At 44.1% G+C, this 17530-nt stretch overlaps 1 protein-coding gene across 4 annotated transcripts in view; it reads right to left on the minus strand.

Moving 5' to 3' along the window:
• LOC137349219 (partitioning defective 3 homolog) overlaps positions 1 to 17530 on the minus strand; it is a 956485-nt gene that overhangs the window by 546127 nt on the left and 392828 nt on the right. For all 4 annotated transcript variants that reach the window (XM_068014722.1, XM_068014712.1, XM_068014729.1 and 1 more), the window contains exon 3: positions 15468 to 15648. In XM_068014722.1, the coding sequence (XP_067870823.1) occupies positions 15468 to 15648 (181 nt within the window). The remainder of the gene's footprint in view (positions 1 to 15467; positions 15649 to 17530) is intronic.

Consider the following 17530-nt stretch of genomic DNA (forward strand, 5'->3'; position numbering starts at 1 on the left):
GGCTTAGGGAGGGGATTCATGAGCTTAGGGCCTTGCAGCTGAAGGCACAGTCAGGAATGGTGGAATGAATAAAATTGTGGATGCTCAAGATGCTAAAATTCAAGGAATGAAGATACCTCAGAGGGTTGTCGAGCTCAAGGAGATGACAGAGATAAGGAGGGACAAGACCATAGAAGGATTTGAAAACAAGGATAAAGATTTTAATATTGAGGCATTGCTGAATCGGGAGTCAGTTTCGGTCAGCGAGCACAGGGTTGATGGATGAATGGGAATTAATGCAAGTTAGAACACAGGCTGCAGCATTTTGGATGATCTCAAATTTACAGAGGGTAAAATGTGGGAGGCCAGCCAGGAGTGCACTACATTGGTCAAGGCTAGAGATAACAAATGCATGGTGAGGGCTTCAGCAGCAGATGAGCTGAGGCATGGGTGGAGTGTAGCGATGTTATGAAGCTGGAAACACTCAATCTCAGTTGCGGCACTGATATGTGGTCGGAAGCAGAGTTTGATTCAGCCTCGGACAGTTACCAGGGAGAGCTAGCTGTTGTTTGGGGAGCGCATGTTACTCACGTCTTTCCTTGTGAATGCTTACAAGAAACAATGACTCCAAATTTTGCAACTTTTATTTTTAGAATCATAGACTCAGGAATGGTTACAGTACAGGAGGTGGCCATTCAGCACATCGAGCCCATGCTGGCTCTCTGCACAGCAATTTAGCTAGTCCCACTCCCATCCTTTACCCGTAGCCCAAGAAATTCTTTCCCTTCAAGTGCTTATTCAATTCCCTTTTGAAAGCCACAAATTAATCTGCCTCCACCACCCTTTCAGGCAGTGAATGCCAAATCTTCACCACTCGCTGTGGAAAAAATGTTTTTCCTCATGTCACCTTTGGTTCTTGTGCCAATCATTTCAAATCTGTGTCCTCTGGTTCTCAACCCTTCCGCAAATGGCAATAGTTTCTCTCTATTTACTGTGTCTAGACACCTCATGATTTTGAAAACCTCTACAAAATCTCCTCCCAATCTTTCCTTCTCTAAGAAGAACAAACCCAACTACTTCAATCTATCCATGCAACTGAAGTCCCTCAATCTGGAATTATTCTCATTAATCTTTTCTGCACCCTCTCAAAAGCTATCACATCCTTCCTAATGTGTTGTGCGCAGAACTGGACACAATACTCCAGTTGGGGCCAAACTAGTGTTTTATAAAGGTTAACCATAACTTCCTTGCTTTTGTACTCTATGCCTTTATTTACAAAGCCCAGGATCTCGCATGCCTTTTTAATGGCTTTCTCAACCGGACCTGCCATCTCAGTGAATCATTTCTACTTTCCTTCTACAAGATTTGTAGAGGACAATTTTTTTCTCTATCACTTGTAATTTGTTTGTTAATCCATTTTCGGGTCACGTCTGTGTAGTCTGAGCTCACTGGTGGTCATAATGTATTTATCCATCATGGTCAGTATCAAACCTTTAAAACTATTTAACTTGCCCTCCAGCTCAAGTGTTGTTGAACAAACTCTGCCAATCTACTGATTTTAGTTGTTCCCTGCTTGCACTAATGTTAGCCCTTTTGAAATTATAAAGGGATCTGCTATTTGTAATCTCCAAGTCATGTTTAACTTGATCATTCGGTGATCGCTGTCCTCCAGGCTTCTATTTCTTTTGCATTTACAAATATGAGGTCATGATGAGCACTGCTGCTTCTTGCTTTCATGACATGCTGAATCACAAAACAATCAACTGAAGGAAACCTCAAGTCATTGTGACGTTGACAATTTACAGAAAACAAGCAACACATTCAACAGATTGAGACAATCAAATGTGATAATTGCACAAAATTATATGAGCTGTGAATTAGATAACCAAATAATGTTAATAGCAGCACTGTTCTCTTCAAAGCCATGTATGATCTTGCTTAGATATTCAGATGAGAGGGAGATCAATGTCAAAGGTGATATGAATGATACCTAAATAGTCCACGTCACTTCATTTAGATGTTGCAATTAATGCTGTATTTGAACAAAAGAGCAGTGTAGTAATATAAATATGACATGGAAAACCATCTAAAAAGGGTTTTCCTTCCATTACCAACTTCTTCTTCTTTGGCCTCCTTGTCTCGAGAGACAATGGGTAAGTGCCTAGAGGTGGTCAGTGGTTTGTGGAGCAGCACCACGAGTGGCTATAAAGGCCAATTCTAGAGTGACAGACTCTTCCACAGGCACTGCAGATAAAATTGGTTGTCAGGGCTGTTACACAGTTGGCTCTCCCTTTGCGCTTCTGTCTTTTTTCCTGCCAACAGCTAAATCTCTTCGACTCGCCACTCTTTAGCCCCGCCTTTATGGCTGTCTGCCAGTTCTGGCGATCACTGGCAACTGACTCCCATGACCTGTGGTCAATGTCACAGGACTTCATGTCGCGTTTGTAGACGTCTTTAAAGTGGAGACATGGACGGCCGGTGGGTCGAGCTTGCTGTACAATGCGTCCTTGGGGATCCTGCCATCTTCCATGCGGCTCACATGGCCAAGCCATCTCAAGCACTGCTGGCTCAGTAGGGGTGTATATGCTGGGGATGTTGGCCGCCTCGAGACTTCTGCATTGGAGATATGGTCCTGCCACCTGATGTCAAGGATTCTCCAGAGGCAGCGAAGATGGAATGAGTTGAGGCGTCGCTCTTGGCTGACCTACATTGTCCAGGCCTCGCTGCCATACAGCAAGGTACTGAGGACACAGGCTTGATACACTCGGACTTTTGTGTTCCGTGTCAGTGCGCCATTTTCCCACACTCTCTTGGCCAGTCTGGACATAGCAGCGGACGACTTTTCCATGTGCTTGTTGATTTCTGCATCAAGAGACAGGTTACTGGTGATAGTTGAGCCTAGGTAGGTGAACTCTTGAACCACTTCCAGAGCGAGGTCGCCAATATTGCTGGATGGAGCATTTCTGACGTCCTGTCCCATGATGTTCGTTTTCTTGAGGCTGATGGTTAGGCCAAATTCGTTGCAGGCAGGCGCAATCCTGTTGATGAGTCTCTGCAGACACTCTTCTGTGTGGGATGTTAACGCAGCATCGTCAGCAAAGAGGAGTTCCCTGATGAGGACTTTCCGTACTAAGACGGGCAATTTTGAACAACCTGCCATCTGATCTTGTGTGGAGGAAAATTCCTTCTTCTGAAGACTTGAACTCATGTGAGAGCAGCAGAGAGAAGATGATCCCAAACAGTGTGGGTGCGAGAACACAGCTCAGTTTCACGCCACTCAGGATAGGAAAGGGGTCTGATGAGGCGCCGCTATGTTGAATTGTGCCTTTCATATTGTCATGGAATGAGGTGATGATACTTAGTAGATTTGGTGGACATCCGATCTTTGCTAGTAGCCTGAAGAGACCATGACTGCTGATGAGGTCAAAGGCTTTGGTGAGATCTATGAAAGCAACGTAGAGGGGCATCTGTTGTTTGCAACATTTCAGCTGTAGCTGGCGAAGGGAGAACAGCATATCAATAGTGGATCTCTCTGCTCAAAAGCCCCACTGTGCTTCAGGGTAGAAACGCTCAGCCAGCTTCTGGAGTCTGTTTAAAACGACTCGAGCAAAGACTTTCCCCACTATGCTGAGCAGGGAGATTCCACGGTAGTTGTTGCAGTCACTGTGGTCACCCTTGTTCTTATAGATGGTGATGATATTGGCATCGCGCATGTCCTGTGGTACTGCTACCTTATCCCAGCACAGGCAAAGCAGTTCATGGAGTGCCAAAAGTATAGCAGGCTTGGCACTCTTGATTATTTCTGGGGTAATGCCGTCCTTTCCAGGAGCTTTTCCACTGGCTAGAGAATCAATGGCATCACTGAGTTCCGATTTTGTTGGTTGTTCATCCAGCATCCATGATTGGCAGAGATTGGGCTGCATTGAGGGCAGTATCAGTGACAACATTTTCCCTGGAGTACAGTTCCAGGTAGTGCTCCACCCAGCGGTCCATTTGCTTGGGTTCTGTCCCGCCGCAGTCCACCTGCTTCAATGGGTGCTTGGAGCTCAGGGTCATTGCCCAACAAGTGGACAGTAACACCGCACCAAACAGCATGACAAAAAAAGGAAAGGTACCAGCCCTTCGTTTTTCAAGCTGGAATGTCAGAACTATGTGTCCTGCCGTCGGAAGACCTTACACAATCAACAACTCTCGGAAGACAGCCATCATTAACAACGAGCTCAGTAGACTCAATGTGGACATTGCAGCACTTCAGAAGACACACCTCCCAGCGAGCGGATCTCTAAGAGAGCAAGACTACAGCTTCTGCTGGCAGGGCAGGGATCCTGAAGAACCAAGACAGCATGGAGTGGGCTTCGCCATCAGAAACTCTTTGCTCAGCATGATACAGCCACTTTCAAATGGCTCGGAATGCATACTGTCCATCTGACTGCTCACCGCCTCTGGCCCAGTACACCTACTCAGCATCTATGCTCCAACACTCTGCTCCCCACCTGAAGTTAAAGACGAGTTCTACGAGGAACTCCATAATATTAGTAGCATTCCTAATACCGAACATTTGTTCCTGCTGGGGGTCTTTCATGCCAGGGTTGGGGTCGACCATGACTCATGGCCCTCCTGCCTTGGGTGCTATGGAATTGGAAGGATGAATGAGAATGGACAGAGACTGCTGGTGTTGTGTACCTATCACAACCTCTGCATCACCAACTCGTTCTTTCATACTAAACCCTGTCACCAGGTTTCATGGAGACACCCAAGATCACGTCATTGGCACCAGCTGGACCTCATCGTTACAAGGCGAGCCTCTATAAACAATGTTCAAATCACACGCAGCTTCCACAGCGCGACCTGCGACACCGACCACTCCCTGGTGTGCAGCAAAGTTAGACTCAAACCAAAGAAGCAACATCACTCCAAGCAGAAGGGCCGCCCGCGCATCAACACTAACAGAATTTCTTATCCAAAGCTGTTATATAAGTTTCTAAACTCACTTGAAAAAGCCCTTCAAAACACTCCTGCAGAGGATGCAGAGACGAAGCGGGCCCACGTCAGAGACATCATTCATGACTCAACAATGACCACTTTTGGCAAATGTGAGCAGAATGCAGACTGGTTTCAATCTCACTTTGAAGAGCTGGAACCTGTCATAGCTGCTCAGCGCATTGCACTGTTGAACTACAAGAAAGCCCCCAGTGAGTTAACATCCGTAGCACTTAAAGTAGCCAGAAATGCTGCACAAAGAACAGCCAGACGCTGTGCAAATGACTACTGGCAACACCTATGCAGTCGTATTCAGCAGGCCTCCAACACCGGAAACATCAGAGGAATGTATGATGGCATTAAGAGAGCTTTTGGGCCAACCATCAAGAAGATCACCCCCCTCTCAAATCTAAATCACGGGAAACGATCACTGACCAACGCAAACAAATATTACCAACTACTGGTAGTGAATATAAAGGGGTGCTAGAACACTGACAAACTGGCTTCATAACACTCCTGTGAAGTGCCTTGAGAACTTTTACCATGTTAAAGATGCCATATAAATCTAAGTTGTTACAACTGCTGTTGGGTTAGAAAATACACGTTAAAAGTTGCAAGGGGTAAAAAATATCCACGCCTGAGTAATAGGATCAGAACTGTGATGCCATGATCTTATTGAATAGCGGAGCAGGCTCGAGGGGCCGAATGGCCTACTTCTGCTCCTAATTCATATGTTCGTAACTGTGTGAGCTATCAATCATAGCATGTGGATTTTTTCTTGATATCCTAAACATGACCATATTAATATTTGAGCTTTTCGAATGTGGATGAGCTATGCACTTAGCCCAACCATACAAGCCAACAATATACCTTTTGCATTGTCTGCCTGTACAACACTGAGGAAAGTCTGCAGTCTCCTCAGTTACTGTTGCCCACCTCCCCTTCAAATCTGCCATCACCCCTCTCTTCAAAACAAAACTCATCCTTGTCCCCTCTGTTCGTTAACTATTGCCCCATCTCCAACCTCCCTTTCCTCTCTGAAGTCCATGAACATGTAGCCACCTCTCAAATCCAAGCCCATCGTTCCCAGAAGGCCTTTTTGAATCCCTCCAATCAGATTTCCACTGCTGAATGAAGTCACAAGTGTTACTGTGACAAAGGTAAACCATCCATCCTTATCCTGCTTGACCCTGTCTGCAGCCTTTGACACAGTTGACCTCCAATGCCTTTCTTCTGTCATCTAGCTGAGTAGGACTGTCCTCACCTGGTTCCATTCTTATCTGATGGAAGGTGATTGACCTGAAACGTTAATCCTGTTTTTCTCTCTCCACAGCTGCAGCCAGGACTGCTGAATATTGCCAGCATTTTCTGTTTTTTTTCAGACTTTCAACAAGCGTGGCATTTTGCTTTTCTATTCTTATCTATGCTGTTAAGCCAGAGAATCAGCTGCAACACCTTCTTTTCCTGCTTCCGCACCATCACATCTGGAGTGCTCCAAGTATATAGTTGTCTCCTCCTATTTCTCAACACACATACTGCCATTTGGTGATATCATCAAAAAACTTGAGGTTACGTTCCACGCATAAACTGACAACCCAGTTCTACCTCATCACCGCCTCTCAATTCCTCCACTGTCTCTGATTTGTCACACTGTTCGTCTGACATCCAGTACTGAATGAGCAGAAATTTCCTCCAATTAAATACTGGAAAGACAGAAGCCATTGCAATTCACTCCCTGCCCTGAATTCAGTTCCCAGCCATTGACTCTCCATGGCAACTGTCTGAGGCTGAACCAGACTATTCGCAAACTTGGTGCCGTATTTGACCCTGAGATGAGCTTCTGACCACATATTAGCTCCATTACCACGAGTGCCTATTTCCACCTCGATAACGCTACCCAACTCCATCCCTGCCTCAACTCGCCAATTGCTAAAACTCACATCCATACTTTTATTACCTCTAGACTTGACTATTGCAATGCACTCTCGGCCGGCCTCCCAATCTTCCAAGCCCCATAAACTTGACTCATTCAAAACACTGCAGTCCATATCCTAACTTGCACCAAGTCCCGTTCACCCATCAGTCCTGTGCTAGGATGACCTACATTGGTTCATGGTCCAGTAACACCTCAAATTTAAAATTCTCATTCTTGTTTTCAAACTGATTCTTTGCCTTCAGATTTTGCAACCTCCTCCACGAGATCTCTGTGCTCCTCTAAATCTGGCCTCTTGCACATCCTCCTATTTTAATCCCTCCACCACTTGAGGCCATGCCTTCAGTTGCCTGGGCCCCAATAACCTCTGGAATTCCCTCTCTAAACCTCTTTTGCCTTCGACCTGTCTCTCTTCCTTTAAGATGCTTCTTTAAACCTCCTTCTTTGACCATGTTTTTGGTCATCTGTCCCAAATTTCCTTGTGTGGCTCAGTGCCAAATTTTATTTGACAATGCTTCTGTTGAGCATTATTGGGATCTTTTACCATGTTAAAGGTGCTACATAAATATAAGTTGTGGCTGGGGTTAGAAAATGAGCGTCAATGTTACGAGGGGTGGACAATATCCACGGCTGAGCAACAGGATCGTAACCGTGTGATCTGTCTCCAATCATAACATGTGCAATGTTTCTTGATATCCAAAACACGACCAAATTAATATTTGAGCTTTTCAGACTAGAAATGAATTGAAATTCATTTAGCACTTCAGATGTCTGTTATGGCAACTGGGTTTCTAGAGCTGCAGTGTCTCACAATAACAAAATGTGAAAATAATGAGGTGCAAATGCAGTACTGTACTCACCAAATTTCAGCAATACACTGCAAATCATTACATTCTGTCTCTAACCACTGAACAATCTTCAATTAACTGTTATTCAAAGAAGCTATGCCTTGTTGCTTTCTGTCAGGGATCACTGAAGTAAAACTCTTTGCAACTTCTACATTCCCCTCCCAGTTTCTTCCTCAAACTTTTTCTTCTGAGGGAAATGGTTGGGCATAATACGTCATGCAGCAGCATTCTTGCACTTTGTCAAAGTCTTCTTCTTTGGCCTCCTTGTCTCGAGAGACAATGGGTAAGCGCCTAGAGGTGGTCAGTGGATTGTGAAGCAGCGCCTGAAGTAGCTATAAAGGCCAATTCTGGAGTGACAGACTCTTCCACAGGTGCTACAGATAAAATTGGTTGCCGGGACTGTTACACAGTTGGCTCTCCCCTTGCACTTCTGTCTTTTTTCCTGCCAACTGCTAAGTCTCTTCGACTCGCCACGCTTTAGCCCCGCCTTTATGGCTGCCCGTCAGCTCTGGCAATCACTGGCAACTGACTCCCACGACTTGTGATCAATGTCACAGGACTTCATGTCGTGTTTGCAGACGTCTTTAAAGTGGAGACAAGGACGGCCGGTGGGGCTGGTACCAGTGACGAGCTCGCTGTACAATGTGTCCTTGGGGATCCTGCCATCTTCCATGTGGCTCACATGGCCAAGCCATCTCAAGCGCCGCTGGCTTAGTAGGGTGTATATACTGGGGATGTTGGCCGCCTCGAGGACTTCAGTGTTGGAGATACGGTCCTACCACCTGATGCCAAGGATTCTCCGGAGGCAGCGAAGATGGAATGAATTGAGACATCGCTCTTGGCTGACGTATGTTGTCCAGGCCTCGCTGCTGTAGAGCAAGGTACTGAGGACACAGGCTTGATACACTCGGACTTCTGTGCTCTGTGTCAGTGCGCCATTTTCCCACACTCTCTTGGCCAGTCTGGACATTAAGCCTATCCGACGCGCTTGTTGAATTCTGCATTGAGAGACAGGTTATTGGTGATAGTTGAGCCCAGGTAGGTGAACTCTTGAACCACTTCCAGAGTGTGGTTGCCGATATTTATGGATGGGGCATTTCTGATGTCCTGTCCCATGATGTTCATTTTCTTGAGGCTGATGGTTAGGCCAAATTTGGTGCAGGCAGCCGCAATCCTGCCAATGAGACTCTGCAGACACTCTTCAGTGTGAGATGTTAATGCAGCATCGTCAGCAAAGAGGAGTTCCCTGATGAGGACTTTCCGTACTTTGGTCTTCGCTGTATGATGGGCAAGGTTGAACAAGCTGCCATCTGATCTTGTGTGGAGGAAAATTCCTTCCTCTGAAGACTTGAACGCATGTGAGAGCAGCAGAGAAGAAGATCCAAAACAGTGTAGGTGCGAGAACACAGCCCTGTTTCACGCCACTCAGGATAGGAAAGGGCTCTGATGAGGCACCGCTATGCCTTTCATATACTCATAGAATGAGCTGATGATACTTAGTAGCTTTGGTGGGCATCCGATCTTTGCTAGTAGTCTGAAGAGACCACGTCTGCGGACGAGGTCAAAGGTTTTGGTGAGATCAATGAAAGCAACGTAGAGGGGCATCTGTTGTTCACGGCATTTCTCCTGCATCTGACGAAGGGAGAACAGCATGTCAATGGTCGATCTCTCTGCACGAAAGCCACACTGTGCCTCAGGGTAGAAGCACTCGGCCAACTTCTGGAGCCTGTTTAAAGCGACTCGAGCAAAGACTTTCCCCACCAGGCTGAGCAGGGAGATTCCATGGTAGTTGTTGCAGTCACCGCGGTCACCTTCGTTTTTATAGAGGGTGATGATATTGGCATCGCGCATGTCCTGTGGTACTGCTCCCTCGTCCCAGTACAGGGAAAGCAGTTCGTACAGTGCTGAAAGTATATGGGCAATAAGTCTTTGTGGTTTATTTGACAACAGAAACCATTGCCCGAGAGTGGCATCAATCATGCCAATAACTCTGTACTGAGAAAAAGACTGATGCCAACCTAGACCCTATCACCACCCCTGCAGAGTTAGGGATTTAGTGCAGTGAGACTGAGCTAGAAAATATCTAGTCTGAATAATATGATGCCCCAGGACTTTATGAACTGACCTACTGAATCTGAACAGCACTTAGCATTTGCTTTTCTCACATACTGCTCAAAATAAATTTCTAGAATTTTCGGCTGCATGCTAATTTGGTCCCTTAACTTTGAAAAGTAGAGAAATGATGGAGAAAGGTTGGAAAGAATGTTGCCTTTGCAAAGATGAATATTCTAGGAGCCAACTTGCATTGAAAAATGACACTTGCAGATGCACAAGCATATTTTAGAACAACTAGTTATGAGCTACCAACACTAGATTTCAAATGAAATGAGTTCACATTATGGCACTTGCACAATAAGATTGTTTGCAACCCTAAAATTGGAAATTTTTAAAAGCATTTAAAAAACAAATAAGAGTGTGCACACGCAGCAGCTGTATCAGTGGTCATCACCCAATATTGGGCAAATTAAAATTATTTATTTATTGCACGGCACTGCAAACCCTACTTCCTTCGATGCAATTTTAGACTCTTAACCTTAAATAAGAATGTGAAGGGGAAACTGCAGCTGAGAAGGCATCTGTTGAAGGTGTTCAGAAACCAAGAAAGCAGGTAGGAGCCGATGGAATACAGTACCATTTAGTTTCACATTTTCTCCCTTCAATGCAGCAGGCAAAGCAGTCAGGAAGGGAACGTTTAAAACCAGGATTGAACAATAGACACTTGACTTTGGAGAAAGGAGTTTTAAAACCAATCACATTCTTTTTCCAATGACCAACAAAGCATCAATTCTGAATAGTTTGTTGCAAAGGTACAATGTCGTCAGCCAAGCTCTGCCAGTACCTTTAAATCACACTATGGAATCAGAAGTGTGGAAATATACTTTCCCAAGATTGCAAAACTTATCCAAAAAATAATTGCATATGGTCAAAACAAACATTAGATGGAGAGCCACTGCTTGCTTCTACACTTCAAAAAACTACAGCGGCGAATTGATTATTTCGTTATATACTTCAAATCTTTCATTTTCGTTGCCATGTTGCTAATAACCAAAAGGAGCAGTTAAGATTCTGCAGCACATAACTGGAATATGCAATTTAAGCACACGTGACCAAACTAATTCAGTTTCATGGCACTATTTGCAACTATCTGGGGAGGAATCAGTCAGCGGTGGTTTTTAGTATCTACAAGCAGAATACAGTATTCATAATAAGTACACGGGTACAACTGCAATTAGCAAAAAATTACATCAGTTGGAGCAATTTTCCATATCTTAGTACAACTAATAGTCAATTGCCCTGGGCAGCACACAATAATTATGGGTCATAATTACTGAATTACATGTCAACAGCAAATGTGCCAGTACAATAATAAAATTATATCACACAAAGAAGTATTCAATCAATACATAGTGCTTCAAAGTACAAATACCAAAGCAATAGTTTAAGATGGAACTATTTAAAAAAAATAAAAGTTCGGCAACAATTTCAAGGATGTAATCACTACTGCCATATTACACAGAATTACATAACAAATACAGCACAGAAATAGGCCATTTGGCTCAACAGGTCTGCGCCAGTGGGCTGGATTTTAAAGCCCCTCCGCATTTGGGAACGGTGGTGAGGGGCCAATAAGCATCAGTACAGTGGAGGGTTGCCACTGACCCCGGCGGCGGCAGCGCCTCATGGCGGCCGCCAGCGCCTCATGGCGGCCGCCCCATCGCTCGGCAACGGGACGCATTAAAATATGTTGATGCCTACTTACCATGGAGGCTGCAGCAATTCAGCCACTACATTCCAATCTTTATTTGGGTGGCCGGCAATGTCGCGCCTTCGAATCTCTGTTCGGGGAAATGAGGCGCGACCACCTGTGGGGAGGGGGGAGCAGGTGATTTTCTTTGTGTGGGAGGGGGAGAGTGGGGTTACAACGCTGCGGATTGGTTGGCGGGAGGGGGCGCGGGGGTGATGGGAAGGGGTAAAGAACAAAGGTGCCGAACATTGGGTGGGGATGGGGGAAGGTCTAATTTTCAATATCTATGTTCTGTGGGGGAAAAGGGCAGGAATGTTCTGATATGCTATTGGAGGGGTGGGGTGGGGGGAGAAATGCATGGGAAGACTTGTACATTGATACTTTAAATTTTAAATTTACTGGCTCTTTAAAAATTTTAAAGCTCTTTTCGGGCTGAAAGCCCTTTAAAAATGGTGCAGGCGCATTGGTGCCGGACAACGTTGCCGGCATGCCCGCCCCCCGCATCATCGCGGGGGATGGGTGCTGCGGCCATGCAATTGAGTTGACGTGTTTGAAATCGCAGCGGCTCAGTGACATGGTCCCTGTGTGCGAGGGCCTCATTTCATTTTTGCGTCCACTGTCTACATCAGTGGCAGAGTCTTAAAATGCAGCCCAGTATATATGTTCTGCAGGCGACTCCTTCCACTCTAATCCATCTAACCCTATTAGCATATCCATTTATTCTTTTCTCCCTCATAGAATCACACAGAATCACAGAATAATACAGTGCAGAAGAGGCCCTTCGGCCCATCGAGTTTGCAGCGATGCATTAAAGACACCTGACCTGTCTACCTAATCCCATTTGCCAACACTTGGCCCATAGCCTTGAATGTTATGACGTACCAAGTGCTCATCCAGGTACTTTTTAAAGGATGTGATGCAACCCGCCTCTACCACCCTCCCAGGCAGTGCATTCCAGACCGTCACCACCCTCTGGGTAAAAAAGTTCTTCCGCAAATCCCCCTTAAACCTCCTGCCCCTCAACCTTAAACTCCTGTCCCCTCGTAACTGACCCTTCAACTAAGGGGAACAGCTGCTCCCTATCCACCCTGTCAATGCCCCTCATAATCTTGTACACCTCGATCAGGTCACCCCTCAGTCTTCTCTGCTCCAGCGAAAACAACCCAAGCCTATCCAACCTCTCTTCATAGCTTAAATGTTCCATCCCAGGCAACATCCTGGTGAATCGCCTCTGCACCCCCTCCAGTGCAATCATATCCTTCCTATAATGTGGCGACCAGAATTGCACACAGTACTCCAGCTGTGGCCTTAACAAAGTTCTATACAACTCCAACATGACCTCCCTGCTTTTGTAATCTATGCCTCGATTGATAAAGGCAAAAATCCCATATGCCTTTTTCACCACCCTATTAACCTGCCCTTCTGCCTTCAGAGATCTATGGACAAACACGCCAAGGTCCCTTTGTTCCTCGGAACGTCCCAGTGTCAGGCCGTTCATTGAATACTTCCGTGTCACATTACTCCTTCCAAAGTGCATCACCTCACACTTTTCAGGGTTAAATTCCATCTGCCACTTTTATGCCCATTTGACCATCCCGTCTATATCTTCCTGTAACCCAAGACACTCAACCTCACTGTTAACCACTCAGCCAATCTTTGTGTCATCCGCGAACTTACTGATCCTACCCCCCACATAGTCATCTATGTCGTTTATATAAATGACAAACAATAGGGGACCCAGCACAGATCCCTGTGGTACGCCACTGGACACTGGCTTCCAGTCACTAAAACAGCCGTCTGTCATCACTCTCAGTCTCCTACAGCTAAACCAATTTTGAATCCACCTTATCAAGTTACCCTGTGTCCCATGTGCATTTGCTTTCTTGATAAGTCTCCCATGTGGGACCTTGTCAAAGGCTTTGCTGAAATCCATGTAAACTACATCAACTGCACTACCCTCATCTACACACCTGGTCACATGCTCAAAAAGTTCAATCAAATTTGTTAGGCATGACCTCCCTCTGACAAAGCCATGCTGACTATTCCTAATCAAATTTTGCTTCTCCAAGTGGAGATAGATTCTCTCCTTCAGAATTTCTCCAATAGTTTCCCTACCACTGACGTGAGACTCACTGGTCTGTCGTTCTCTGGCTTATCTCTGAAACCTTTCTTAAATAGTGGATGCATCTAGCTTTCTATTAAGTGCCTCTATGTTGTTTGCCTCAACTGCTCCATGTGGTAGCAAGTTCCACGTTCTATTCATTCTCTGGGTAAAGTATCTCCAATTCCTTACTGGACTGTTCAGTGACAATCATATATATACATAGATATATAACCCCTACTTTTGAACTCCCTGACAAGTGGAAACATCCATGGTGTATAGAACTTTTGATGTCATTCCTTACACTTCAGACATCACATTCCAAAATGTCAGAAGTATACAAGACATCAAATGAGGCAATTTCATTTCAATTGTCAGTAAATTTTGCAAGTGTGGGAAGTCCTCAGATTGCCCTGGAGCCTTAAATTTACAAGCCTCTATAATCTACTAATTACCTTCACTAAAGCAATTTAACCCCAATTAATTGGTGTTATTTAATTTTTAAACTTTGTTGCCTTAAAGACACAGGTTATCTTAAACACAGACCCATACTAGCAGGAAATACTTTGTACATTACAAGGCATAACACTGAAGTCATTATAAAAGTGTAACATCAGTCTCAGCATGACTAATGTCACAGGAAATGCTGTAGTAGCAATAAATAAATGAACAAGAAAAGTTAAGTCATTTGGGCAAATTAAGTCATTAGACAAGTTAAAAAGTTAACTGTAGCAATAGTCCCAGAACCAACCCTGAAATCAGAATGATGTTCTTCATCAGCAAGTTTTGGTTCCAGTTAGATATTTCAGGAATAAAGACTTCTCAGTGCTGCCAGGAATTCATCATAACTCAGATTTCATAAACTGTTGTGACGAAATCCATATATATTTTTCTGGTCTATTATTCAGATTTGGACTATCACACCTTAAGATACATTTAAAAGTGGAGTGGTTGATAAGTGAATAAGGGAAGGGTGGAAGGTTATCGGGGGTAGATGGAAATGTGGAGTAATCAGTTCAGCCATGAACTTATTGAATGGCGGAGCAGGCTCGAAGAGCCGAGTGGCCTACTCCTGCTCCTATATTTTGTGCCAACATATGAGCATGGATATCACAGATCTATTTTGCACTTTTTAATTCCCTGGGTATCTGGTGTGATGAATATTGCTCCTTTTATATAGAGGGAGATTAAATAGTACCAGCAGCACCAAACAAGAAGTTGTACTTGTTCAACCTTTTTTAAAAATCACATCTGATGACTTTATATCTGGATATCCGATCTCCTCTGAATGTTAGATAAAGTTGTTAAACCAGTGCAAGCATTTCCATCACAAATAATATTACTCTGTTTTGTTTTTAAGGATATATTTTCCCAGTTTATCTCTCGTCGCCAGCCTTTCTCCTCAAGCCTTCCACTCCTAGTTAGGATACAACTCCACAGTTGCCAGTCATCTGACATCTACATATGTACATCCCAGCAAAAATCATACGGCAGAGATTAGGAGCAGCAACTTAAACCAGATACAGATCAGCAACGATCACACTGAATGGCAGGACAGGCTCGAGGGACTGTATGGCCTACCCCTTGTTCTTGTATTCCAATGTCTTCTTTGCTTTCAGATATCAGAGGGACACACACAGCAAAATGTTTCAAATGAGTAGCATTTAAAAAGGAAAATAAAGATATGCAAAAGAAAATAAGAAAAATTTAAGGGTGAGTCAAACAAGAACAGTTCTTGGATGACATTACAATTGTGCAATGGTACAGGCCCATAATTTAAAATCTCCTTGCACTAGTGAACGTGTATATAAAAGGACTCACTTGCTCGGAGGACTGACGGTGTGACCTCAATCTCACTTGATGCTTGATAGGGTTGGAATGCAGACAAGGAGTTGGGTGTTGTCTCAGTGCTGAATATCTCTGGGCTTTGAGTGCCAGTTGAACTAGCACTAGTCCCATCGCCACCATGGTGGGGATCTTGTTCGTCAAAGATAGCAACGAGCTGTAGAGGATAAAAATAGAGTTAAAATAAAAGTATTGTGTTGCCTTTAATGCAGGTTAAAGTACTTGTACACACAGGTCACCAGCAGGTACCCATCCAGTAGCTTTCCTTCGACTGTTGCCAAAACCAGATGACTGATTGTCAACAGCATTTGCTTTATTGCTTCATTGCATAATGCAGCAATTATAGCACATATTTTTCATCATTAATATTGTAATTACAACCTATTCAGGAATACTGATTGAATTGTAATTTAAGTATCAGTTACGGAACATTTGTGTTCTAACTTTTCTGTTACTGGAATGAAGTACACGATCGAATAATTGAAGTGCATTTTTGTTAAATGCACATGCATCTTTTTACTGCACTTCTAGCCGATCTATTTTAAACACCACAATAAAAAGAAATGATGATCGATACCACTAATTCCATAATAAAAATGATCCATGAGATAAGTCCAACTGTATCTCTGAGACTAGCCATTATCATAAATAAACTGAGGGGAGCAGGGACGGTGTGGAAGGGAGATGAAGTAACAAGGAACCTAATTAAAATGCAAACAATTCACTTCAAAATCTCAGCAAATTTCTAGCCTCTGCTTTTTAAACAATAAACGCCGACTGAAAGAGATTTCAATAGAACTCCTCCACAGTGGGTCAAAAACCTTGAGGGCAGTTAGCCACAACTACAATGATTCCATCATTATTTTGTACAGCAGCAATTATCACTGACGTTATAGAAAACAGGTTGTAGCTTCTCATTAAACCAGATTGAAAAATTGGTCTTCAATCAAGTTTGAAAAATCGAATGAATTACTGACATGATGACTGCAGGACGAGTCCTTATTTTCATAAATGCACTTCAAAAGATACCAGCAATCATCCATTGAACAAACAGCAGCATACGATGAGCAGGGCTGTTGCCCTATACACCTCGTATTGATATAAAACTGCTTTGAATTCAGAGATGCAAAATGTGCGGTATAACAAGCCAAACAGATGTCAGCCTGGAATTGGGCCTCAGCACGAGACAGTTCAAGGATGCAAAGCACTAATGAAAGAACTTCAACCACTGTTGATGGTTTAAAAAAATACCCAGATAGTGCACTGGACCACCAGTAAAGTGTTGATTGTATGCCAACAGCACAGTAAGCTGTTTATGAACATTAAACATTTCACTGTTATTCAGATGCTGGCAAGTCAATCACTGCACCTGTGGTTCAGGGTGCATGCATATGGCAGAATAAGTCTGTCACCCAGAGACTGGCAGCTGCAGTTTGGGTTCCAGTCATCCAGAAAAATGTTTATAAAAGCAAAATACTGCAGATGCTGGAAATCTGAAATAAAAACAGAAAGTGCTGGAAATACTCATCAGGTCAGGCAACATCTGTGGAGAGAGAAGCAGAGTTAATGTTTCAGATCTGTGACCTTTCATCAGAACTGGCAAAGGCAAGAAAAGTATTAGGTTTTAAGCAAGTGAAGCGCCTGTTTTTCATGTCGTGCTTTCGGACAGAGCTGCTCATTATTCCGCCATTAACACTCTCTCTGGACTAAAGCTTTGTCTTTCACCCACCATTAACATGGTCTTTGCCTTTGTCCCATGACATCTTTGTCATTTAACCTCTCCTGCTCTCTGCCCTATCACACACCTTCCCTTTTGTTCTCTTCCCCACCAACCCTCCTGCTTCACTTGCTTAAAACCTAATACTTGCCTTACCTTTGCCAGTTCTGATGAAAGGTCACAGATCTGAAACATTAACTCTGCTTCTCTCTCCACAGATGCTGTCTGACCTGCTGAGTCTTTCCAGCACTTTGTTTTTATTTCAGAAAAATGTTTACATTGGCTGAATCTCAAACAGCACTGCCCAAAACAGCTCTGCAAG

Source organism: Heterodontus francisci, chromosome 2 (assembly GCF_036365525.1).
Source record: "Heterodontus francisci isolate sHetFra1 chromosome 2, sHetFra1.hap1, whole genome shotgun sequence".
Lineage (NCBI taxonomy): Eukaryota > Metazoa > Chordata > Chondrichthyes > Heterodontiformes > Heterodontidae > Heterodontus > Heterodontus francisci.